The following is a 26,416-nucleotide window of genomic DNA, read 5'->3' as shown; positions in this document are numbered from 1 at the left end:
GGCCATATTTATTTCATGCTACATTTCATTTTATAGTTCAAGTTATTTTCAGAGTTCTATTTATTTTATATCTCATATTTCATGTTAGATTTCCTGTTATATTTCTTCATGTTATTATTCTTTATGACCATGCTTTTTCATTTTTCAATTTCATTTCACCCAATCATATCATCATATACAATATGATTGAACGCTTCTGAGTGCATACATTTTCAAAATTAAAGTTAGCAGTTTCAGCCCTCTCGGGCAGACGTCAGCCGGGTAACCCCAACCCCCTACCAGGGCGTCACTCATGACAGTATCTATATCGGAAGCATACCTTAGGATATTGCGCTAGTAGACATTCCCACTGAGGAGCGAACACTGGCCCCGAGATTACAAACCCAGCAAGTCTTCAAGTCTTTGAGACGTTGCTGGATGCTGAGATGGAAGGTCCTCGTTCATCCTCGGCGAATAAATAAATGATCCGTCGAAGTTTCTTTGGCACAATCGAGTTTTCTGTTCAACTTATAATGCTGTGTTAATCTCTCAGCTACGGCCCACGAACCTCTTAGCCACGTCCCAGTGCTGGCCTGCATGTTGGCACCTATAGACGTGCCAGATCATGGCCAACTTTAACCTTAAATAAAATATAAAAAATAAAAAACTACTGAGGGTAGGGGGTTGCAGTTTGGTATGTTTGATGACTGGGGGGGTGGATGATTAACATACCACTTTGCAGCCCTTCAGCCTCGGTAGTTTTTAAGATCTGAGGACGGAAAGCAAAAGTGCGGACGGACAAAGACACAGCCATCTTAACAGTTCTCTTTTACAGAACACTGAAACGTGTGTCAAAAGAGCTTCCGTGTTCTTCACTCCTTTAAGGCTCCAAACTGACTGATGAAATGTTTTGCATCTCACTTAACCTGGTTTAAACTGAACTACAAACAACCGGACGATTGCCATGTGCGAGGTTGTCTTTATTTTGGTCAGATTTGGGCGAACGATTTACCCATCGAAGGAGGATGTCAGAATGTCCTTGAGAATCTGTCACAATGAGTTTCAAAGCATTCCGTAATGACACAACTCCAAGGGCGGTGCCCCGTAAAACTTATCTAAATAATCCCGTAACAATGCTAAGGAATATAGAGACGCGATTAAATTCTATGCAGAACCAAGCTAGTACTTGTATATGAGTAACTGGAAAGCTTTATCCTGGAATCTACTACAAGCATGGAAGGCGCTATTTAGCCCTGTTATCGGGAGGTAAGGAGATAAAAAGATTTCTCACAATGACAGCCATTTCTGAGATCTCGCCTTGGAGGCTGTTGTTGCGTCATGTTTTTGTTGTCTGCGGATTTTGTTTGTCCAAACGTCCGATTGCCGAAACAGCACGTTTCTGAATAATGAGGACTCTCTCTCTCTCTCTCGATTTAATTGCAGTTTGGGAATGATCTCTTTCTCTACCACTCTATCTCTCGCCATTCTACTTTGACGTATAAAACTCTCTCTCTCTCTCTCTCTCTCTCTCTCTCTTTCATTCCAGTTTGGAAATGAACTTTTTTTCTCCCGTTCTATCCCTCCACTCTACTTTGGCTTATATACTCTCTCTCTCTCTCTCTCTCTCTTGTGGTGAATTTTCGTCTGGAGTTGCCAGACATCTTCAAGTAATAATTCTGTTATTGCCGGTGGTAACGAACAAACAGACCTTACAATGCTCTGAAAAGGATAAACTCCAGCCAACGTTCTCAGAGGAGAGAGGACTCCCAAACTCCGTAAGGGAAGTATGAAACAATCCCAAATTCTTCCTTGAACTCATACGAGGAAAGCCTTTGATTCAAGACCTGACCTTTCGTCCCCCTCCCCTCACACACAAACACAAACTTATGATTAGCTTCCCCTCCCCCTACTAAGCAGAAGCAGATGGGCAGTGTAACCGCCACAAACCAGAACGGTCAAGTAGGCACGCGATCAGCCAGGAACCCGATTATAATAATAATACGTCCGTGGAGCAGTTTTGAACTAGTTCCATTCCCTGTGACAATGAAGACAGTTATATAGTCTTCGCGGAGCCAGCCTGAGGATTTAACGATTTATCAAGGAAAGATCTCTCGTTTCATTCCCAGCTTTGAAGAACGCCATTGTCTTCCAGAGACATATTTAATAATAATAAAAATGATACTATAATATGTTCCAGCAACGAGAAACTATCTCGCCTCTCGCCAGGATACAATGAACGACCCAGGAGAAAAATTAAGCCTAGCGTTAAATTGGTCTTATAAATTTTTTTGTTTTCCTTCCCCCAGCGGCGCGACATTTTTTTCTTCTTCTTCCATCTCTTGTAGAGGTGACTTCACCCATAAGGAAAGAGCGACATCAACCCGGCGACAGGAACCAGTGTTTTGGAGGGTGTGTAGAGGAGAGGTACCCTTCTATGTGTGTCTGTGATTCTGTGTGCGCGTATGTGCGAGACTGTGGTACGTGGCGAGGCTGGAGTTATCGCGTGATATCTGCAGCATCTATTTGTTTTCAATTCTTCGTGTTAAGTGAGTATATCCTGTCACAGTTTTTTCTTGTTTTTCATGTTGCCTTTGCAGATAATAGCGGCAGTTATGCGTGATGGAATAATGTCATAGGTACTACGCAGATTCAGACGAGCCCTGAAAAAATTTCCGTGGCGTTTCCAGTCCCCTCCGTTTCAGCTAAAGATTTCAAATTAAAGAGTATATATCACACCGGAACCCGAGACTGTAATCTCCCCTCGCTGAATGTGGGAGATTGCGCTCTCTCTCTCTCTCTCTCTCTCTCTCTCTCTCTCTCTCTCTCTCTTTTACGCGCAAAATGGAATCCTTCTGTTGCCAGCACCGACAACTCTCACATAAGATAGGAAAGAGATTCTTCAATGATATTTTTTTTAATATTCTATTGAATTCAATGGTATTATCAGCAGATACTTTTATCTTTTTAATCTAGACTTTGAATCATTCTACACTTTTCCTTTTCCTCTTAAGGTTCTCAGGAATAAAGAAGAATGATTCGTGATTCTTTCCATTCACTTATTCTAGTAGACGGATACGTTTCCTCCTGTTATTTTTGTTAACGAGTGTGATCATTGAAACGAATATTTATTAACGGAAGTGTAACACGCGAGGCTAATCGTGAACATATTCATGAGAGATAATCAGCTTTGCTGGATAATGTATACTGGACGATGATGTCTTTGAGCCTTTTATTGCTACCAGTCATGTTCGCTCTCTAAAGTTAAGAATTTTAGTTTTCAAACTGCAATTATGGATTCTGTTAAAACAATGGAAGTGCCATGCATCGTTCCATGAGTTTTGCTGTATGACAATTATTGTCTGTATTTAAATGTTCAGCACCATTCCAATAACTCCTATTTCAGGAGTCAATATAAAAGTTGTGTATAAACAACGGGAATTTCTTATAAGATGAACCCTATTCATATGGAAGAAGCCCACCACAGGGGCCACTGAGTTGAAATTCAAGCTTCCAAAAAATATGGTGTTCATTAGGAAGAAGTAAGGGAAATACAGAAAGAAGAGATCTTGCTTACTAAGAAGAAAAAAGTAAATAATTAAAATGTATTAAGATGCAAGAACAATAGCAATAGGGGAGTAATGCAAACCACGTGATGTAAACATATATAACAAGAGGGGACAATAACAGATGCAGCGAATGATCACCAGGTCCCTGCTTCCTGCATGAGTCGTCACAAAGATATATAGATAAATATATATTTTGGTACAACGGGGAAGAGTAGAATGTTAGGCTGAATCGACACAATGGTAATACACTCACTGGTGTGTAACGACATGCTGTACTGCACTAGATAATGATCTACTTTTTGATTTGCTGTCTTTATTCTTTGGGTTATTTGTGTTGTGTGTTTCAATAACATTTTATGCTTTCAATTCCTACAACGAAAATGAATCTTCCATACTTTGTGACATGAATCATATGAAATATGATTCATAGTAGATATTTGCTTCTTACAAGGCTATGGAATTGATAGCTTAATATTTGTATAAACCATAGCCTTGAAACATTGTAGACGTTGGAACAGAATGTTGCTTAGCAATATAGAGAGCAGTAGGACTGCCTTTTCATAACAAGGAAATGGTGAAATGGTGGCTTGCCAAGAATCATAAGTCACTGTTGAAGGATAAAGACTCTTCCCTCCATCTCAATAAGCGTAATAATTGTTTGTGCACATTTGAAGAATTACCTAATTGCATCAATTGAAAGGGAAACAACGATTTGATACTTAAACTTTTCAACACAAACTAATGCTTGACTTAAAGAGGCTACATTTTTTGTGAACATCTCTCAGAATCTCCTCTGGTGATGAGAGCAATTATTCTTCTTACTTACTCTGCCTTTCCTGAGATAGTATTTCATTTCCACTTACAAAAATGACCGTTCTGTCTTTGTGAACATAGTACCATCTGCAATAAGGAATACCAAACGCTCCCAGAGGACGAGTCTTCCGATGACGCCCTCTAGACTGACTGTCCTCGTTTCTTTGTTTACGCATGGATGGATCCAAGCAGAACATGTCTACCCATCATCAAAAGAGAACGAGAACGGTAAGATAAGCTTCGAAGTAGTTCTAGTGTGAAGGCCACATTTAAGGAGCACAGGACATGGCTTAACTTTCACAAGTAGAGGGTGGTAGGATATAGCAGTAATTACAATGACCTCATTTTCATGGCTGGAGAACAATAGAATTAACAAGTGACCGAGTCCCTTTCGCATTGACTGCTAAAAAAAGTTAGAACTAACAAAAACATATCTTATTTTTTGCAATGTAATTTTCTTTGCTCAGAAGATTTCTTTTGGAAATGCATTTAAAATACAATAGCTCTGTGGAGCTTTGATAACAAAAGCAATGCTTAGCATATAAAATGACTAGACTTACTCTTTCGAAGACTGTCAGCGTGTATTGTAGAAAAACAGAGTAGGCAATGGGGAACATACAAAGCCATAGGGGTATAAATCATATATTATCTTTTATTTTCCTCGATCTCAGATTCAGAATACTGGATGAAACTTGGGAATGACGAAATCAACGAAGCACTGGCACAGCCTAGAATCACCAGTATCGCCAAAAACGTCATTCTTTTCCTCGGAGATGGTAAGAATGTAAAAAGTTGTGTACTCTTTGTTTGAAAGAGTAACCGTTGAAGTTTAACCTTGAGAGCCTGAGTGACAGAGAACCGTTTGTCACTTCCATTGTGCTTCTTATCCTTCTGGAGGAGAAGTAAGTGAAAGGGGATTTTGGGGCTGCTTCTCTTCTACTTGTGCCCTTCCTGTGGAAGAGTTAACTGAAGTTCCTCAAAGTCTCTTTTGTTGTCAGTACTGAGTAGTACTTCTATTCCACTGGGAAGAAGAAAACATTCCCAGCCACTTCTGCTGAAGTTCATCCTTTTCCTCAGAGACTTGAAGCGCAATGGACTGCTAAAAATCCCTGTCATTAAAGTCCAACCTTTCCCAAGGAGATGGTATGTGAAAGAGAGTCCTTAAAGTCCCTTTTGTTTGTACATTTTTCTTTTCATCAGAGGAGGTAAGTCAGAGAAAGTTCTTGGAGCAATTTAGTTTATCCTACTCCTCAGATTAGGTATGTGAAACAGAATCCTCAGACATCCTTCTAGGTACTGTACCCTTTCCTACCTCTATATTAATTTAGCTTCTTCCCCAAGAAAGGTAGGAATATGAATCTTTAACCAAAGTTTCTATTCTTAAGACTATCTATCAGGAAACGGGTTTATAATAAAATTCTTTGAAGAACCAATAAGATGCTCTCTAAGAATACCATTTCTGATTTCTTTTAGTCTTCCAGACAAAAACTGTGCCAAATAGTAACGTTTGAGCAAAATTAATATCCTTTCGTGCACAGACATAGCATCACAAGCCATGTAAAGATCTGCAGCAAGATGACTCATTTCAGATGTCTAGCCACCTTCAGTGGTTAACCTACCTGAAGTTTAATGTCGCATCCAACTCTCTTACTGTGTAAATCAGCGTCTTGGTAATCTGACCATTTCTTGTCCACCTCCTCCTCTTGCTCCCACAGGAATGGGCGTCGCCGCTGTGACAGCAGGTCGCATCCTGAAAGGCCAAAAGCGAGGGTATGCGGGAGAAGAAGGGTACCTCATATGGGAGAGATTTCCTAACATTGGTCTCTTGAAGGTAACTCACGGAAAAAAAAATTTTTTTGTTGCTACGGTAAGATACCTTTAGCTTAGAATTTCAAGCGCTGAGTTTTAAGCACAAAATCTCACAGTGCCAATAGATATAGTAAATGAGTTTCTTCAACATCTGAATGAGCCAGTACCTTCATTAAGAAAATATCATTCATTCCACAGACTTACAACTTGGACAAGCAAGTCCCTGACAGTGCAGCAACCGCCACAGCGTTCCTCTCAGGAGTGAAAGGCAACTTTAAAACACTAGGAGTCAATGGGAGAGTCAAGCTCAATGACTGCAAGGCGTCCCTGGAAGAGAAAAATAGGGTCAAGACCATTCTGGAATGGGCCCAAGAAGCTGGCAAAGAAACCGGTAAGTTAGGATGGTGTCTTTGAGTGCCAGGTTGTGTACCAGGCTTCTTTTTGTTGTCGACAGATGAGGATGGCATTGCGTCTGCACAGGCTGTTATTACTTCGGTGACCCCTTTATGAAGAATTGTTGTGGAGTCTCATGAATATTATGCCTGGATGGTATGGAAAAATACCCAAAATTGATATTTTTGAGTCTGGGCAAACAAATCCACAGTTATATTAAGTATATCTTAGTTTAACCAGACCACTGAGCTGATGAACAGCTCTCCTGAGGTTGGCCCGAAAGATTAGATATTTTTACTTGGCTAGGAACCAATTAGTTACCTAGCAACAGGACTTAAAGCTTATTGAGGGATCCGAGCCACATAATGTCGAGAAATTAATTTCTAATAACCAGAAACAAATTCCTCTGATTCCACGTTGGTTGAGAGGGGAATCGAATTCATATATGTTAACTGAAGAGCGAATTAGATATTAAAGGACATTTGTATCTTAATGCGTATATATGAATCACGGTGACTCATATATATATATATATATATATATATATATGTGTGTGTGTGTGTGTGTGTGTGTGTATATATATATATATATATATATATATATATATATATATATATATATATATATATATATATATATATATATGAAAATAAATCTCTAAAGAGAGCTTTCCTCGAAAGCTTTATTTTTGAAAATATGTATTTCTCCATAACTGTGGATTTGTTTTTCCATTTCAAGACTCATGCAATTTTGAGTATTTTTTTTTTTAATTTTGGAGTTTTTGCATTCATGTTGGTCCCACGCTTTGATAAAAGAGAAGGTCGGGTTCAGGATTAACTTTAGAGTCTTCCAGAAAGCCAGGCATTGCTGGAAATGTTAACATGCTCTAGAAGTCTGATACGAGAAGTAATTGGACTTTAGATATTCTTAGGTCTGAAAGCCAGTCGAGTAGTGAAACAAGCTAGTGAATCATTAAAAATTTCCGTATGGTCGTATTTACAAACAAATTTGCCGAACAACATTAATGCATAAGTCATACTCGTATAAATATTACAGAAATAAGACTAATTAAAGAAATAAGAAAATAACATCGATCTTCTTCTTCTTCTTCTTTCCCACCGTTATCCCTACATTAAGGGGTCGGTTGCCTGATGCGCCTTCTCCTCCTCCACTGCCTTCTATCAAAGGCATCATCCTCCACCAAACCTCTTCTCTCCATATCTTCCTTCACTTTATCTCACCTTCTAATTCTGTCTCCCTCTTGATCTTCTTCCTCTAACAGGTTCCTCCCAAGCCTTCTTCACTCTCTCCTCGTCATCCATCCTCAACACATGTCCGTACCACCTCAATCGTGACTCTCTTATCACCTCTGTAATCTTTACTGAGCCTGCCCATCTTCTTATCTCATCATTTTCCAATCTCTCAAGCAGCGATATTCCCATAATCCACCTCAGCATTCTCATCTCTGTTCTCTCAAGCTTTACTTCCTCTTTTCTTCTTAGAGCCCATGTTTCTGCTCCATACATTAAGACTGGTCTTACCACTGAGTTATATAGATCTTGACTTCCAACTTGACTGGCATTTTCTTATCACATACCACTCCAGCTACCTCTCTCCATTTCCCCCATGCAGCTTTTATCCTACTGTCAACTTCAGCCTCACATGCTCCCTCTCGGCTTTATATCAATCCTAAGTATTTAAACTTTTCTGCCTGTTTTATAATCAAGTCTCTTCTTTCTTGCTTACTATTCTGTCTCTATTTTTCCTACTGCTCAGTAAAACCTCTGTTTTATTCACATTCACCTTTAAGCCACCCCTCTCTAAAGACTCCTGCCACCCTCCAACCCTTCTCTGTAGGTCCTCCTCATTTTCAGCAGTAATCACCAGATCATCGACGTACAACAACTCCCACAGCTCTTCATTCCTGATCACTTCACTCAATACATCCATGACCAGCACAAACAAAAATTGGCTTAATGCTGACACCTGGTATAATCCAACACTAACTTGAAAGTTTTCTGTTTCCCTGACTGCTATCCATGCTACAAAAATGAGGTTCAAAAGTTCAAGCGAAGATGAAATGCAATACTAACCTAATACTCTTCTCCATGCATTTTGATGCATTTAATTCATGTATTAATTTATTTGTTCCTTTTTAATAAGTGGTATCTATTCTCTATGTATTTCTCTTTACCTCCTCTTACGTCTTCCAAATGAGCACCATATTCTTTGGGAGCTTGAAATCCAAGTCAATGGATCCTGTGGGCTTGTTCCATATGAATAGGGTCATCTTCTGAATTAATAATAATAATACTAAATTAAGTATATCTTAGTTTTACAAGACCACTGAACTAATTAACAGCTCTCCTAGGGCTGGCCCGAAGGATTAGATATTTTTATGTGGCTAGGAACCAACTGGTTACTTAGTAACGGGACCTGCAGCTTATTGTGGGATCCGAACCACATCGAGAATTGAATTTCAATCACCAGAACTAAATTCCCCTGATTCCTTGTTGGCCGAGTGGGGAATGGAACCCGAACCCTGAGATCGTTGGTGGAGCACGTTACCGACTCGTCCAACAAGGAACTGATGATAATAACAATAGCAAAAAGAAACTCTTTTATTTCTTTTGTTATTTTGCCAGGCGTGGTGACAACTACACAGGTAACACACGCCACACCTGCCGCCCTGTATGCCAAGACACCCAGTCGCAAGTGGCAGTGTGATACCAGGATCAAGGCTTTGGGAGGGGACGCTTTGTCCTGCAAGGATATTGCTAGACAGCTGGTCGAAGACGAACCTGGGAGAAATATTAAGGTAAAGTATAGTCCTCTTCTTCTTCTTAATTGTCTTCCCTCTCGTTCTCTCTCCCTCTTTCTTCCTGTTTCACTCTTGACTAACAGTCAAGAGGACCTGTGCTCGACATCAGGACAAAGAGAGAAGATGCTGGATCATTGACTTGGAATTCATCGTCTGTTGACCCTGACAATGATCTCTGAACCTGGCTGTTAGGAGATTGTTACGAATCGAGGGTGGAGTGAATGAGACTCTCTCTCTCTCTCTCTCTCTCTCTCTCTCTCTCTCTCTCTCTCTCTCTCTCTCTCGTCAGTGCCAAATAAGACTAATAAAGTGCAAGTACCATCCGAATTTATGACTTAGAAAAGAGAGGTTAAAAAAAGTCTAATGAAAATGAAGTATTAGCCCAATTTATGAACAAAAACAAATCTCAATAAAGAAGGAAGATACATAAATATTTGGCTGAATCACTGATGAACAAGCAAAAGCAAACGTGATCTAAAAAGCAAGACTCATACATGCACAACATGCCAGCCCTGACGCAGACCAGTGCTGCCTACTAATCACCCGAGTTCATTGATTCCCAGGTGATCATGGGAGGGGGACGCCAGGAGATGGGGTCCCCCTTGACGACAGGCGAGGAGGAGGAATGCGTCCGAGGGGACGGTAGAGATCTGGTCAGCCGATGGAAGTCCGACAGAGAGGCCGAAGGGAAGACGTACTCCTACGCCACCTCGACGGCAGAGCTGCGCGCCGTGGATGCCGAAAACACTGAGTTCATCTTGGGTGAGTCTTTCTTGGTAGATGTTGAGAGATGGTGCAAAAGGCCTCAGTTTTCACGCAACAAAAGAGTACTTCGTTACAGACAACACCGGGTTCATCTTGGGTTAGTTTCCTCTGTTAGATGACATTCAAATGGTGTTAGAGAAGGGAGAGTCAGTACACTAACTATAAATCTACTCAGGTATTTAACCTTGCTTAGGTATTTAACCTTGCTTTAGTTGAGTAATGATGACCTCAAGTAAATCTACTATGAATCTGCTTAGGTATTCAACCTTGATTTAGTTGAATAAAGGTGACCTCAAGTAAATTTACTAATCTGCTCAGGTATTTAACCCTGATTCAATTGAGTAATGATGACCTCAAGTAAATCTACTATGAATCCATTCAGGTATACATCCCTGATTCAGTTAGATATAGGTAACTTCAAGTAAATCTACTAATCTGCTCAGGTATTCGTCCTCGATTCAGTTGAATAAAGGTAAATGAAAATGAGATAGACCTACATGACCGAAAACGAGAAGAAACGTGACAATTTCAATCATAAAAAAAAAACGCATACTCGCTACTTTGCCTGTTTCTTCCCTTTGGAAATGTCTTCCTGCCTTCCTAGAGCTTCCTCCGGGATTCATTCCTATCCTCCCGACCTCCACAGGGTTGTTTGGGGACCTCCACGTCCCCTACGAAGTGGACAGGGACAACAGCTCCCAAGGAACGCCCCACATCAAGGAGATGGTCGAGGTTGCCATCAGGCGCCTGCGCAGACACGACAAAGGATTCTTCCTGTTGGTAATATATCATTTTTATTCTAATTTTTATATCTTCTGTTTTGCTTCCTATTCGTTCATTATATTCCATATATTTGTTCGTTTGTTTTTCAGTTGTTCTTATGTTTCTCTTCTCCTGGCTCTAATTTTCATTTTCACCCCCATTTTTATTGTATTAATTTAATTCCTCTCATTTTCCCACTTTCACTGCTTTTCTCTTTAACTCACTATATATCTCCACTTTTATTACATTTTCCACCTCCCATATATCTAGTTTACGCCTTATTTTGTTTGTTTTTTGTTTGTTTGTATGGTGTTTTTACGTTGCATGGAACCAGTGGTAATTCAGCAACGGGACCAACGGCTGTACGTGACTTCCGAACCACGTCGAGAGTGAACATCTTTCACCAGAACTACACATCTCCGACCCCTCAATGGAATGCCCGAAAATTTAACTCGCGGCCACCGAGAGGGCAGGCCAAGACCAAACCGACCACGCCACCGAGGCGCTTCTTTTTTTTTTTACGCCTTATTAGCACCCCTTTTATCCCTCTTCTAGGCTGCAGCTACCCCACTTTTATGTAATTAATCTTTTGCCCTTATTACTCCTTACATACTCTATGTCCCTTTACCTCTCTAATACCCGACCTTTAATTCACTCGCACTCCTAAATTGCTGTAATTTTACTTCCATTTCACTCCCTCATGTACCTCAGTATTTTAGGTATCTTAGGGGTGAAGGGTGAAATACTTACTTTTCAGTCCCTAAGATACCCTACCTTTACTTCCTCTACAATCCCACAATGATATTATCTCTACCTCCCCTTCAATTCCTAAAATATTCCACTTTTACCTTCTCTTCAATCCCTACAATACCCTACTTTTACCTCCCCTTCAGTCCCTAAAATACCCTTCTTTTACCTCCCCTATAATCCCAAAATTATCTTATCTTTACTTCCCCTCATATCCCTAAAATAGTCCACCTTTACCTCCCCTACATTCACTAAAATACCTTTCTTTTACCTCTCCTCAGATCCGTAAAATTTTTCACCTTTACCTCCCCTACAATCCCAAAAATATCTTATCTTTACCTCCTCTTCAATCCCTAAAATTCCTTACATTACCTCCCCTTCAGTCACTGAAATACACTTCTTTTACTTCCCCTCAAATGCTTAGAATTTTTCACTTTTACCTCCCCTTCAATCCCTCAAATACCCGACATTTACCTCCCAGTCAGTCGTCAAGTACCTTACTTACCTCCCCTTCATTCCCTAGATACCTTACTTTTTACCTCTGTCATCCATAAACAACTCCTTTGAACCCCCCTCCTCGCTCCCTAAATACCCTGTGTTGGCCATCTTTCCAGGTGGAGGGCGGGAGGATCGACCACGGCTTCCACTACAGCAAGCCGAAGAGAGCCCTGGAAGAGCTTCTGGCATTCGAGGAGGCTCTGGAAAGGACCCTGGAACTGGTCGACCACGAGGAGACTCTCGTCGTCGTCACGGCCGACCATTCCCACGTCATGACGATGAATGGTTACCCGGAGAGGGGCAACAATATCTTGGGTAAGATACCTTTCATGGGCAACGAGATCGCCATCCTGGAAAGGGTGATTGTATCTTAAGCAGAAGACCACTCAGTCGCCATGTTATGCCTCGAAGACATGAAAACGAGCTCAGTAAGATGTTTGACTCAACCCCGGGTAACGTCATTCTGGAACAGAAGGAAACTTGATTAAAACCTCTATCATTTCAACCTCAGGTAAGATAGGCACCCTGGGAAATGGCACAGCAACTTTAGCGGGACAAATATCTTCGGGGAGACAGTAATTTCTAGATCACGTTATCCTAAAATGGCCATAAAAATCTTGCTTGTGGTTGCTATATCAATAGAGGAAATAGCTCCCACGTCAAGATATCTGATCATGCTGCATGAGTTATGTCTATCTGCGCCGATGACAATAGGTAAGGTCATTACTTTCTAATAATTGCTGCAATTTTACATTGTATAGGTCATAGAGACATTTTCTCTTATTGTTAGTAGATTGGGTGTCATTCTGCCATCATTGGCAATAGGGAATAACCTTCCTTTTACGGTTGTCAGTAAAATGTTAGTAATTATTATTATAAACTCCTTGCCTGAATATCACCAGACTATGAATCTATGGTTTTTTTATTGAGTAATGCCCTAGCTCTATTTATCCTTTAGGATATTGAGATATAAATGTCATTGACTGAACTTCCATTGAATACGTATAATACAGGAGTTCTTAACCAAAAGCATTCATGGTTTTATATAGCTGTTTATTTACAAAATGTGCCCATGTACACAGTGACACATTAAAATCAATTATATTCAAATATCCAGAGATCAAGTCCCATACCCCTAGCATGTGGTTCTTTACCAGCAAGGGGTACCTATGGAGGCTGTTAAGAACCCCTGGTCTAATATCTTAGACTACCATTCAGTGGATCTCAAGTGTATAAAAGAAGTCAATCCTGCAGGATTGATCGAGACCAGTGAGGACGTGTCGGATGGCTTGCCTTACACGACGCTGATGTTCACCAACGGCCCTGGATACAACTTCACCTGGAATGATAAAGTAAGATCTGGTTTTCCCTCACACGCCCTACTTTCAACCTCCTTTCACTAACTTGGTACCCTACTTTTACCACTATTTTTCCCTAAATACCCCAATTTTCCCAGTTTTCCTATTGGTTACCTTACTGTCACTTCCTATTCCCTCACTCAACAGCCTCCTGCTGCCTTCCATCTTCCCTGAATACTTAACCTTCTCCCTCTTTCCACTCCCTAAGTACCAAAGTTTTTACCTTTTTTTTTTTTTTTTTTTTTTTTTTGCTCAGGTTCCTACTTTAAATTGAAAGTTTATAGTATATAGGCTAGACATTCATATAAGCTAGAAAAAAGCATGTGTGACACCATCATGATCCCATTTCTCTTCCTTATTTTAGCTTATTTTAGCTCATTTCTGACTAACGTTAGGACATATTAGCCAATACCGAGGTTATTCAAGAGGTACAAGAGCCCACACATTCCCACTGTTGCTCTGAGTGGACTAAATGTCGATCGATTTTGGTGGAAAATTGCCAAAAATAGTACTGGACAAATGTCATCGTGTGACTTAATCTTAATGACTTTTGATTCATTCTCAGTAAATTTAGAACCACATACTTAGTCCCATGCATTTAGAATCATACTTATATACAAGAGTCTCAGTGTACAAAATACAGTGGATATCCATATATCTACTTTCTTCTGTGTAACAAGATACCCCTTGGGTAGTATACTTGCAAAGTTCAGAGTCCTAATATCTTCAGCAAGTAAATACATAAAATATTGTGCAATTGCAAAGCTGCATAAATATTTGAGTCATTTTTGGATGGAAAGATAACTCAGTAACACACACACATTATATATATATATATATATATATATATATATATATATATATAATATATATATATATATATCGTCCTATTTTTCATCCAAGTGCCTAATGTGAAGTATAATGAGAATGTTTATACATACACAAGGATATTAGGTAGTCCTTCCCACAGGCCTCACCACTGAAAATCAAATAACATTAATCCTTACTAGGTCCAAAGGCGAAACCTGACTGGTGTCAATACAAATGACAAGGACTTCGTATCTCCCTCGGGCGTCCCAACCCACGATGGATCTGAAACCCACGGAGGGGAAGACGTGGCCGTTTATGCTTCAGGTATTTACCCAACGATGTGATTCTCTCAGCATATACACCACAGTAGGTTTCCTCATCCCAAACCAGATGTCTAACTTCTTGAACTTATCTCCCCTTCAATTAAAATATAATCCGTTTTCAAAATACCTTATTAATATCGTTCCAGGTCCCATGGCTCACCTGTTCCACCGAGTTCACGAGCAGACCTACGTGGCTCACGTCATGGGCTACGCTGCCTGCATCGGGCCCTACCACGGTTGCGTTCGTTCGGTGCGAGACCCTTCCAACGCCTACGAAACCCTGGGCGAGTATGCAGGAAGGGGAGCTCCCGCTACAGCGAACGCTGCCAGTTGGCTCTTTGTTTACATGGTCGCGTTACTGCAACTTATGAACATTCTAAACATAATATGTTGAATTTCGTTTAATTGTAGTCGGACGGATGATCTGTGTTGACCTTGGGTGTTGAGACGTCAGTGTGCCAGTTCGTCTGTTCGCAATACATGTCAAAAACAGAACTTTGCGGAGGAGGGCGTTGTCATTCAGTCAGCGGTTGATGAGATTCCGAGGTGACTCAGCTGACCAGCGGCAGCGAAGGATACTTATTTATAGCGTTCATGTTGTCCGCAAAAGTCGTCAATTAAGTTGATATTTTCGTGGAAGCAGATGTGCTTCGATGGATCTTTTCAGTGCACAAGAACTTTGTGACTGTCAAAGGCACAAGGCCACAGGTGTTTCAAATATGCAAAACGTTGCAGTCACCGACACTGTTGCATTCATATTTGAATATTATGAACACGACTCTCATTAGTAGAGGACCTGGATCCGATTTCCTAGTAAAGAAGAGCGCCTAAGACTGGTAGCATTAAATTCCAATGCCTTTCTCTTCAAGAATGAGCGCTGAATTCTGTATTTGTTAGTTAGACTGTGGTGGGTCTTAGTATGGGTTAGAAAAGTCGTGGAGCTAGCGACTCCATGACGATCTCTGGAGAGATACCTCTCTCTCTCTCTCTCTCATCTCTCTCGTCTCTCTCGCTCTCTCTCTCTCTGTATATATATATTATACATTATATATTACATATTTTATATGTATATATATAAATATATATATATATATATATATATAGATATATATATACTATATATATATATATATATATATATAGTATATTGTGTGTGTGTGTGTACTGTCTACACTCATATAGATACACGATAGTAGGCATAAATTCGGTTCAGGACTGTCTATCGACATCTGAGTCATACGATAGGCAATGAGCGGTCACCGTTGTTATTGTTGTTGTTATTATTATTATTATTATGATTATTATTATTATTATTATTATTATTATTAGTGAAGATAGTCCCTAGGAATAATCAGACCACAAACTTACCAAGAAATTCTCCTCAAAGCTGAACAGCCATAAGTGTACTAAATCTTGCTGTTAACAACACCAAGTGAGACGAAATAAAATGAATACAATTCATCTCAACGTCTGTAATTCCCTCATATGAACCTCAAACATGTAGCGTATTTATATCATTTTCATCCCGGGACATTGAAGTACAATGATTTCGTTTTCATGGCGATGATAAAGATAATGGAAAACGTGGCAAAATCGATGATAATGATAGTGAGAAGCATGACAAAGTCTTGTGCATATATATATATATATATATATATATAATATATATATATATATATGTATATATATATATATAGTGAGAAGCATGACAAAACCGTATTCCTGAACCCTGCAAGAGAAAAAAATTCTTAGATTCCTTCTTCTTCTTCTTTCTTCTTCTTCTTCTTCTTCTTCTTCTCTTCTTCTTCTTCTTCTTTCGGTGTCCACTAAGACTTTACGACAGTTTTCTCTCTCGTTCCTAGCTCTCCCCCGCCACCCACCTTTTCTCTTGCTGGGTCCCCCACCCCCATCACCGTATCCTCCCATAAATGCAAGGAAATGAAAAATCTAAAACAGAGCCTCACGCAAGATCAACCTTGGTCTTCGAGGTAGACTAGACAAAGAAGACATTGGATAGGAAAGGCCGCAAAGGTACTAAAGGACACGAGTAGGAGTCAAGAGGAATACAGCTAGGTGGAGCCTGAGTCCATTTTTAGTTTTCTGCAAAAGGAAACTATTTTGCCAGCTTCGCCCGTCCTCAGATCTTAAAAACTGCTGAAGCTAGAGGCTGCAAATGGGTACGTTGACCAGCAACCCTCCAAACATCAAACATACCAAATTGCAACCCTCTAGCGTTGGTAGTTTCTATTTTATTAAAGGTTAAAGTTAGCCATAATTGTGCGTCTGGCAAAGCTATAGGAAAGACCACCACCAGACTGTGGCTGAAGGCTTCATGGGCCTCGGGTCCTACAGCATTATACCGAGACCACCGAAAGATAGGTCTACTTTCGGTGGCCTTGATTATACGCAATTTTTACTTTATTTTATTTTATTGATTTTTTTATTCATTCCATTGTTATTATTTAAAAATAAACGAAGATGAATCAGCCTGATAATTATAGCTGTTCATGATCACGAGTAAGTGATAAAAAAAATAACTTACAGCCAAAGTGAAGGAATAACAAGATACAACACTCTACGTGTGATGAACGCCAAATTTGGGGACTTACTGCCTAAAACATGTCTCCTCCAGTGGCAGATTTAGTTTGGGGGGGGGGGGCTGTGCAGGCCATGGCTTAGGGCCCCGCACTTCAGCAAAAAAAAAAGAATAATAATAATAACTAAAAATATATACAAATTAATTTATTAACTAGCAATAATAATAATAATGATAAAAATCATGATTTAGAGGTGCTCAATTAGAAAATAAATTCCGGAAACCTAACCTTAAATGAGAGGGCCCCCTTTGGCCACCGGCCTAGGGGCCCGGCACACCCCCTAAATCCGCCCCAGCCTGTCTCATATTGACGTCATTTGAGACGGTATGTGTTAGAGAATTATATAATTAATCTATAATGGGCGTTATGTCTGTCCGTTCGTCTGTCATTCAATCACGGCCAAACGGCTGATCTGATTGTTTGTTTGTTTGTATGGTGTTTTTACGTTGCATGGAACGAGTGGTTATTCAGCAACGGGACCAACGACTTTACGTGACTTCCGAACCACGTCGAAAGTGAACCTCTATCATCAGAAATAAACATCTCTGACCCCTCAATGAAATGCCCGAGAATCGAACTCGCGGCCACCGAGGTGGTACGCCAACACCATACCGACCACGCCACTGAGGCGTTATGTCTGTCTGTCCGTCCGTCTGTCATTCAATCACGGCCAAAAGGCTAGTCCGATGGGCATGAAACTTGGCAGGGTTACAGTGGGGACCCCTTAGATGATTTATAATGGGGTTTCAAGCAACAAAAGGCGCCGGAGGGGGGCGGAGCGCCTTCCCCGAAACGGGGCTAGTTCAGCCTGTAGACTTAGTAACGTTACGAATTAATCATACCTGACTTTCGGTGTATATGTAGTAAATAATATGACTTTCGATTTTTGGTATACGTACTAAATAGAATTTACTATCGAGTACTGTGGGGGTAAGACATCAATGGCACGAAAGAGGGTCGGGATTGGGCAGGGTGTGACATAGAGAGAGGGAGGGTAGAGGGGGTATTAGGGAGAAGAAAGAGAGTAAGAAACGGGGAAGGTTGGAGAGCGAGAATTTATCGGTTGCCATTCAGAGTTACCCTGGACAGGTCAGTATAGTAATTTCTGGATAAAAGGGACAGTCAGCCCAAGATGGTGTAGGGAAGCTTCTTGAGTGCTTCAGTTTTTCCCCAAGCAATGCCGGGTTGGTCAGCTAGTATATATAATGCGTATTATCATGTTGCGAAGCAATGATTTATTTCGGTTTCCTTCTCTTTTAATTGCCACTGAACCGCTGCTTGTCGCTACTCAAATAAAAAGAGGGTTTCCTTCTCTTTTAATTGCCACTGAACCACTGCTTGTCGCTACTCAAATAAAAAGAGCAAGCAAATGAACCACGTTTCTATTCGTGGGTGAATTGTTCAGCTGTCACTTGTCTGCGAAGTAATTATCAGCATTTATCATTAATTTCTGCCCTGTAACGGGAAGAAAATCTCAAAGTAGTTGCGCTATGAAACAATTGTTAGGAGAGGGTGGACAGTCAGATGTAAGAAAGAGAATATGAACGGAGGTACAGTAAAAGGAATGAAAGTAGTTGCAGCTAGGGGCCGAAGGGACGCTGCAAAGAACCTTAAGTGATGCCTACATTGCACAGAATGAGGTGCACTGACGGCTCTACCTCCCTACGGGGGAAAGGTTTGTTATGAATCTATGCAACGTTTGAAAATAGATGTAATATCTGTTACTTTACACAACCGTGAGTTTCCTTCGTGTGTTTGTCTCGGTCGTTCGAGGGAGAATTCTCTTTGTCGAAAATGAGGGCTGTTTAAACGTGTAATTATACAGTCCTCTCCAGAATGTTCTGTTATGTGCTTTAATAGACTATAATAGCCTGTATCCTGGTTATCCGATGTTTTCTTTTAGTCGACCGTGAGGGTCTTAGCTATAAAGGATTCAGTCATCCTCAGTGACCAACTTCCCTTCAGGCAAAAGATTTATGGGTTATAACAACAACAATAACAACACCGCGACTAAACAACAGCAAGCGACGAAGGTCACAGGTGAAAGATCTAGCGCCTATCTCACTGTAGGAAGAAGGTGTCGAGAAAAAAAGAAGGAAACAGCCAAGTGTTATGTTAGGTAGACGAAGGTTTCCGGATATTACGTCATTGCATGACAGTTGCCGGAACTGTCTTGACGAAAGAGATCTTTCCCGAAGGTCCTGAAGATAAACAATCGTCTTGGGAACTGATATGTCAAAGTTAAAATTCTTCTCATGTAAAATATTTGCTTTTCATTACTGTTTTTAATTTTTATTTACGTATTTATTATTATTTTTGCCTGGAATCTTTTGAATTTTGTAGGTGAGTATAGCAGCATGCTGCTACACTCCATTTGATGTATATCAATAAACTTTTTGAATTTGAATTTGAATATGTCAAAGGACCAACCCGGTCCCTCTCTATTTTACTTTCTATAAGCCTTTGGGAGGGTTTGCATGTCAAGAGTGGTTGGAAGGGGGGAGCTCCAATCTCTTCTTTTCTGAAAAATCAAACAGAAATCAGAGAAAGCTTCTAAACACACACACACACACACACACACACGTACACACACATACACACAACCGAGGTCTTATTAACTGAACGTCCAGACTCCGGAGCGGCGGCGCTGCGGCAGAGCCAGCTATCTAAACACATGACGATGTTTGGTAACTAAATCGGTAACCTTGGGTGATGATAGTTGCCGGAGTGGTCGCCATGTTGAATTTCACTTTTCACTGCCTACACTCTTGTAGATTTGCACCCGAAGAATCTCTCTCTCTCTCTCTTCTCTCTCTCTCTCTCTCTCTCTCTCTCTCATACACACACACATACAGATGCGCGCGTGCGCGAGCGCACACGATAACCTCGAGGCTAAAAGCACTCCTCATTTCCACCGATATCGGAAATGCAGTAACATTGTTACAAAACTCTGTCACGCCCCTTTCTGTTCTATGAACGGGGGGAGGCGGGGAGTACCAAAATGGAGGAGGGGGATTTTTGGAGGGATGAAGGAGGGTTTATTGGGAGAGGAGGAACTCGGAAGAGTATAGAAGACTTCTAAGAGTAAATGGACGGAAATACGTCAGCGAAGGTCGAATGGGAGTTGTGTGTCAGATGGACCACTCCGGATGAGGGTTCCTGGAGTCCAGCGGAGTGGTAGGTTGACCCGGAAGGGAAAATAATACCCGGAAGGGAAAAACTAAGAGTCTGGAATCTCTCTCAACGGAAAATAAAGAAATTTTAAAAATATATATTTAAAACATGGCAAAATAAATCTGGAAAGAGAGATCATTGGGAAGGAAAGAATAGGTCTGGAAAAAATCCGAAAGGGAAATAAATAATCTGGGGGAAAAAACATAGAAGGTTATTGAGATTTGAAGACCCTTTCTCAAACAAGGAAATAAAAGTATCTAATTCAAAGGTAATTTTTGAAGTAGGAAAATTTTACTGACTTCTCTATTAGCTTTTCGTTTTCTTCATTTGTCAGCATTAGTTCTGAATAATAATAATAATAATAATAATAATAATAATAATAATAATAATAATAATAATAATAATAAACCAAGCCACAAGTGTTGGAAATATTTTCTGTACAAACAAAATTTCAATGCTACAGTGACTTTTAATTTTCAATAAAATCTAATAATAATAATAATAATAATAATAATAATAATAATAATAATAATAATAATAATAATAATTCCCACAGTAGTGTTAAAAGTATTTTAGCTCTGTACATAAATATTTTCAACGCTACTCTGGCTTTTAATAATAATAATAATAATAATAATAATAATAATAAATGCAGCAGTGAGTACTGTGTTGCATAAATTTGAATCAACCCCCGTTTTAGTGAGAAAGACCTGATGACGAATATAATGATATTTAAAAACGTACAACCAACACTAAGGGACGAGAAATCATTTACAAAGAAATATATAGAAAAAAATCACGAAACAGATAAAACAAAGTTAAATGGATAGGAAGCGCGAACGAAGCTATGAGAATTAATAAAAATAATCAATAAAAGCTCTGACGATGGAGACGAGCGATAAAAGAAGATGCGAATAAATATAAAAAATGGGGTTATGAAATGAAAACAAAGGTGGGAAAGATAAACAGAGCAATGAAAAAAACATTGCAGCTCTGAAGCCTTAGGCGCCCAAACTCGGCATCGAAACACAATGTGTTCTTTTGTGTTCAAAATCTTGCACCTAAGCTCTGTCAACGTAATAGTACTGTACATTTACAAGCGTTATTCTCGTTGTCTTCACTACTCTTCATAAACGTTCACATTCGCTCAGAACGAGCGTTCAACACCCGGTCAGCATGCATCGAATATGGCCTGCCTTATCGCCCAGGCCTTAATACAGCCGTGACCTCTAGCCACGGGGAATCATGAATCATTCCTTCTCTCGCAAGAAAATGACAGTTTCAATCACTCGTCTGATTACAAGGATGCTCCCTGCTAAACACAGGAAGTCTTCATTTGCTCTCCTTCCTCATAACTATGGCGCAAAGACTCACTCGAAAATTCCGTTTCCCCACAAGGCTTATCCTTGGGGCTTAAGCGTCGAACTGGCAACTCGAATTTTCCCTCCCGACGCTCATCCTTGGAAAGTTATTAGCCGCGTCGGCAACTCTGCCGAGCGGGCAGGTATGATCTATCAACTACCTGGCTGTAAGTAATAAGTATCAAGCAGTTGGTCAGCTGACGTAGCCTGGTAAAGACGTGTGTCTCTTAAGAAACTGTGATGGTGGTTTACGAAAGTCGTTGGAATTACTGAGCAAAGTTGGCCTCTCACGTAAGTAGTAGGTTTTGTCAGCCCGGCATTTTTGAGGCGTTATTCATCCTTGCTGAACTATTATATGTATATCTCTGTACCCTTGCAAAAACGTTCTATTAACTATTATTACCCTTTTCGAAACGCACCGATAAAATTCAGCTACTTAGAATCTTCTCGAAAATCTCTCGCGTTATTAAATTAGTGATTTTGAAAGTTTCCCTTCACATTTCCAGGAACTTTCTGATATCAGACATTTAGGGGAACACACAGGAAGGCTAGAGAATTCTACATTTGTGGTGTGCCAGCTGGTATTAGGTAGTTGGTGGCTAGTTGCTGTAAATTTGAAGGGCTATGAGGCCAACAACTTCATCCCATATTCAGTGGCTGGATACAATTTCATATAAAATTCAACGTTTACACTTGGCGTCCTCCAGCCCGGGCCTTATCGATAGAGAGTAATTGCATTGCTGGCTGCTTGACCACATTGGTTTTCTTCTATCCAACAGAAGGTTTATAGTAGCACTACATTATTGTTATCATTATTATTGTAAGATGAAGACTCCTTTTATGTTTCTCTTGGAAATTACAAAAAACTGTTACTTGCCCAACAGTAAGTATTTTGGTATTTTAAGTAGTTCTGAACAGTGGTTTTTAAAGCCTCTCTTAGGTACCTAAGTATCTTTTATTTCACGTTGAACGTTGTTTGGAAAACAAGCTGGACCTATTCTCGGGCATTCCATTGAGGTGTGAGAGATGTCTATTTCTGGTGGTAGAAGTTCACTCTCGATGTGGTTCGGAAGTCGCGTAAAACACCATAGAGACAGACAAGCTGGACCTGTATCTGTTTCACTGGCTCCTGTATGAATGTTCTTTCTGTCTTCTTTTTGTATTTCAATACGCTTTTTAGTAATATAAACCTGTCAAATTGAGCTTGACCCATTTATTTTTATTTGTATATTTTAACATTATCTTGTAAAGTCTGCATATCTTTTTATGTACAATTATCAAAGTTGTCATATGTTATCGCCATAGAAGCATTAAATTGCTTCGGCGAATTTTAGACTAGTTTTATGAACTTTTATCAAATAAATACAAACAAATATACTATACTATACTTTTATTCAGAAGATGAAAGCCACCCATATGGAACAAGCCCACCCAAGTGGCCCGCTGACTTGAAATTCAAGCCCCCAAAGAATATTGTGGTGTTCATTAGGAGGAAGTAAGAGGAGGTAAAGGCAAATACAGAAAGAAGAGACCCCACTTATTAAAAAGGAGAAAAATCAATTAGTAATCAAATAGATAAAAATTTATTCATATGCGAGAAGGGTGTATTAGGGTATTCATGTATTCCACCTTCGCTTGAGCTTCTTCAATTACACAACTTCCTCTGGGAGTCAAAAAATAATGTCCGCATTTGAAAAAATTCTGTACATTTTATAATTCTGTACATTTTCTTCCCGTTGTTAAAGCAGTTTAACCAGACCGCTGGATGTACATTTATAAAACATAAAAAACACTGCTTTCATTAAACAAAATAAAAAAAAATAATTTATGCTGTAACGGAATGCTTAGTCTGAAGGTAGTACATCACTCGCTTGCTTTTTATCCATTAATAATCACGACAGTTCGATATTTGCTCGCGTTTAATTAGCTATGGCCGAGCATGCACTAGTTATTTAAGTAGAGTATTCGTATAATTTCGCTTTCCTTAGTTTTGATGTCATTTCTAAATTTAAGTATTTTTTTAGTGTGTATACAGGATAGATATGTATATATAAATCACATTCTCTCTCTCTCTCTCTCTCTCTCTCTCTCTCTCTCTCTCTCTCTCTTCTCTCTCTCTCTCTTTTGACATTTCTTTTCATCAGAGGAATTATCTCTCTCTCATCTCTCTCCTCATCTCTCTCTCTTCTCTCTCTCTCTCCTGACAAGTCTTTTAAGAGGCATTGATCTCTCTCTCTCTCTCTCTTCTCTAACTCTCTCTCTTCTCTCTCTCTCTCTCTCTCTCTCTCTCTCTCTCTCTCTGACAGTGTCTTTTAAGAGGCATTATCTCTCTCTCTCTCTCTCTCTCTCTCTCTCTCTCTCTCTCTCTCTCTGCAGTCTTTTAAGAGGTTTACTCTCTCTCTCTCCTCTCTCTCTTTTCTCTCTCTCTTTCCTCATCTTTTCTTCTCTCCTCTCTCTTCTCTGACATCTTTTTAAGAGGCATTATCTCTCTCTCTCTCTCGCTCTTTTCTTTCTCTCTCTCTCTTTCTCTCTTCCTCTTTCTCTTCTCTCTCTCTGACATCCCTTTTAAGAGGCATTATCTCTCTCTCTCTCTCTCTCTCTCTCTCTCTCTGTCTTTTCTTCTCTCTCTTTCTCCTCTCTCTCTCTCCTCTCCTCTCTGACAGTCTTTTAGAGGCATTATCTCTCTCTCTCTCTCTCTCTCTTCTCTCTTCTCCTCTCTCTGACAGTCCTTTTAAGAAGGCTTATCTCTCTCTCTCTCTCCCTCTCTCCTCTCTTCTTCTCCTGTCTCTCTCTCTCTCTCTCTGACAAGGGTTCCTTTTAAGAGGCATTATCTCTCTCCTCTCTCTCTCTCTCTGACATTCTTTTTAATAGGCATTTATTCTCTCCTCTCTCTCTCCTCCAACTCTCCTCTCTCTCCTCCTCTCTCTCTCTCTCGACAGTCTTTTAAAGAGGCATTATCTCCTCTCTCTTCTCTTCTCTCTCTCTCTCTCCAATTCTCTTCTTCTCTCTTCTCTCCTGACATTCCCTTTTAAGAGCTTATCTCTCTCCTCTCTCTCTCTCTCTCTCTCTCCTCTCTCTCTCCTTTTCTCTCTCTGACAGTCTTGTTAAGAGTCATTAGCTCTCTCTCTCTCTCCATCTCTCTCTCTTCTCACTCTCTCCTTTCTCTCTCTCTCTCTTGACCGTCTTTTAGTATGCATTATATATCTCTCTCTCTCTCTCTCTCTCATCTCTCGTCTCTCATCTCTCTCCTCTCTCTCTCTCTGACAGTCTTTAATAGGCTTATATCTCTCTCTCTCTCTCTCTCTCTCTCTCTGATCTCTCTCTCTTCTCTCCTCTGACGTCTTTTTAAGAGGCATTATCTCTCTCTCTCTCTCTCTCTCGTCTTTTCGATCTCTCTCTCTCGCTCCTACAGTCTTTTAGAGGCATTTCTCTCTATCTCTCTCTCTCTCTCTCTCTCTCGATCTCAGTCTTTAAGAGGCATTATCTCCTCTCTCTCTCTCTCTCTCTCTCTCTCTCTGACAGTCTTTTAAGAGGCATTATCTCTCCTCTCTCTCTCTCTCTCTCTCTCTCTCTCTCTCTCTGACGTCTTTTAAGCAGCATTATCTCTCTTCTCTCCTCTCTCTCTCTCTATTCTCTCTCTCTCTATGACAGTCTTTTAAGAGGCAGTATATATATCTCTCTCTCTCTCTCTTCTCTCTTCTCTCCTCTCTCTGCTCTCCTCGCTCTTTTTCTCGCTTGAAAGTTTTTAAGGAGGCATTATATCCCCTATCCTCTCTCTCTCTCTTCTCTTCTCTCTCTCTCCTCCTTCTCTCTCTCTCTGACAGTCTTTTAAGGGGAGGCATTATCTCTCTCTCTCTCTCTCTCCTGGACAGTCTTTAAGAAGGCATTATCTCTCTCTCTCTCTCTTCTCTCTCTCTTCTCTCTCTCTCTCGCTCTCTCTCCCTGTTCTCTCTCTCACTCCATTGTCTTTCTTCTCTCTTCTCTGTTCTCTCTCTTTCAACTCCCATTGTCAAAGCTGGTGTCGTCGTTATCGTTCCTGGCAAACAGTTAATAATATGTTTGTGTGACCATCCTGTTTGTCCTTATCACCAGATTCCATGTTCCTTGGTCTCAGTTTGTCGCGACTAGTTATAACCGGTTAGCATGAAGGGGGCGTGTGTATCTGTCCCGACCAATTTGTAAACACGAAAGACACTCGGCGTCGATGTTGGACACTTTGGCGATTGGTGATTTACGTACGAAAGTATCGATAGTTATTTTCATATTGAGTGGTACTACTTCCTCTGGTCTAGTATTGGCAAATAATGAATAGACCTTTCCTGAGGCAGAAGCATCGCTATTTTGGTATTCATTTTTACTAAATAGGAAACAGGCCTCGGTTCCATTATTTGTAATTAACAACTTTTCTGAAGGAGAGTCAAATTGAATGAAGAGTAGGAACTTTGTTTAAGGGATTTAATGAATAAAAAAGGTTCCGTAAAGGGTTAGTGTCGTCAGTGCACCTCACACGATGCACTGCAGGCATTACTTTAGGTTCTCTGCAGCGTCCCTTGGGCCCTTAGCTGCTACCACTTTCGTTCCTTTTACTGTACCTCCTTTCATATTCTCCTTCTTCCATCTTACTCTCCACCATCTTCTGA

At 40.2% G+C, this 26,416-nt stretch overlaps 2 protein-coding genes across 2 annotated transcripts in view; both read left to right on the top strand.

Annotated features, from left to right (window-relative positions):
* The first annotated feature begins 2,000 nt into the window (after positions 1-2,000).
* Positions 2,001-15,631, top strand: LOC135208034 (alkaline phosphatase-like). Its single transcript, XM_064240153.1, has 12 exons — positions 2,001-2,525; positions 4,440-4,586; positions 5,030-5,134; positions 6,074-6,189; positions 6,366-6,558; positions 9,206-9,378; positions 9,945-10,143; positions 10,793-10,926; positions 12,270-12,468; positions 13,408-13,505; positions 14,522-14,645; positions 14,791-15,631. The coding sequence occupies exons 1-12, from the start codon at positions 2,414-2,416 to the stop codon at positions 15,036-15,038; spliced, it is 1,848 nt and encodes a 615-aa protein (XP_064096223.1). The 5' UTR covers positions 2,001-2,413; the 3' UTR covers positions 15,039-15,631.
* A 6,281-nt stretch (positions 15,632-21,912) lies between these two features.
* The window catches only part of LOC135208033 (alkaline phosphatase-like), a 20,238-nt gene continuing 15,734 nt past the window's right edge, over positions 21,913-26,416 (top strand). Inside the window, exon 1 of the mRNA XM_064240152.1 lies at positions 21,913-22,067. The gene's annotated coding sequence lies outside the window, so the exon portion shown is untranslated. The remainder of the gene's footprint in view (positions 22,068-26,416) is intronic.

The sequence above is a fragment of the Macrobrachium nipponense genome, chromosome 34 (genome assembly GCF_015104395.2).
Source record: "Macrobrachium nipponense isolate FS-2020 chromosome 34, ASM1510439v2, whole genome shotgun sequence".
Classification (NCBI taxonomy): Eukaryota; Metazoa; Arthropoda; class Malacostraca; order Decapoda; family Palaemonidae; genus Macrobrachium; species Macrobrachium nipponense.
The sequence above is the reverse complement of the archived record's forward strand: the minus strand, read 5'-3'. Positions and strand labels throughout refer to the sequence as shown.

Excerpts from the sequence above, each read along its gene's own strand:
- LOC135208034 (XM_064240153.1), top strand. The coding sequence starts at position 2,414 with ATGTGTGTCTGTGATTCTGTGTGCGCGTATGTGCGAGACTGTGGTACG. Across the intron at positions 5,135-6,073 it reads CATTCTTTTCCTCGGAGATG|GAATGGGCGTCGCCGCTGTG; the intron begins GTAAGAATGTAA and ends TTGCTCCCACAG. Across the intron at positions 13,506-14,521 it reads ACTTCACCTGGAATGATAAA|GTCCAAAGGCGAAACCTGAC; the intron begins GTAAGATCTGGT and ends AATCCTTACTAG.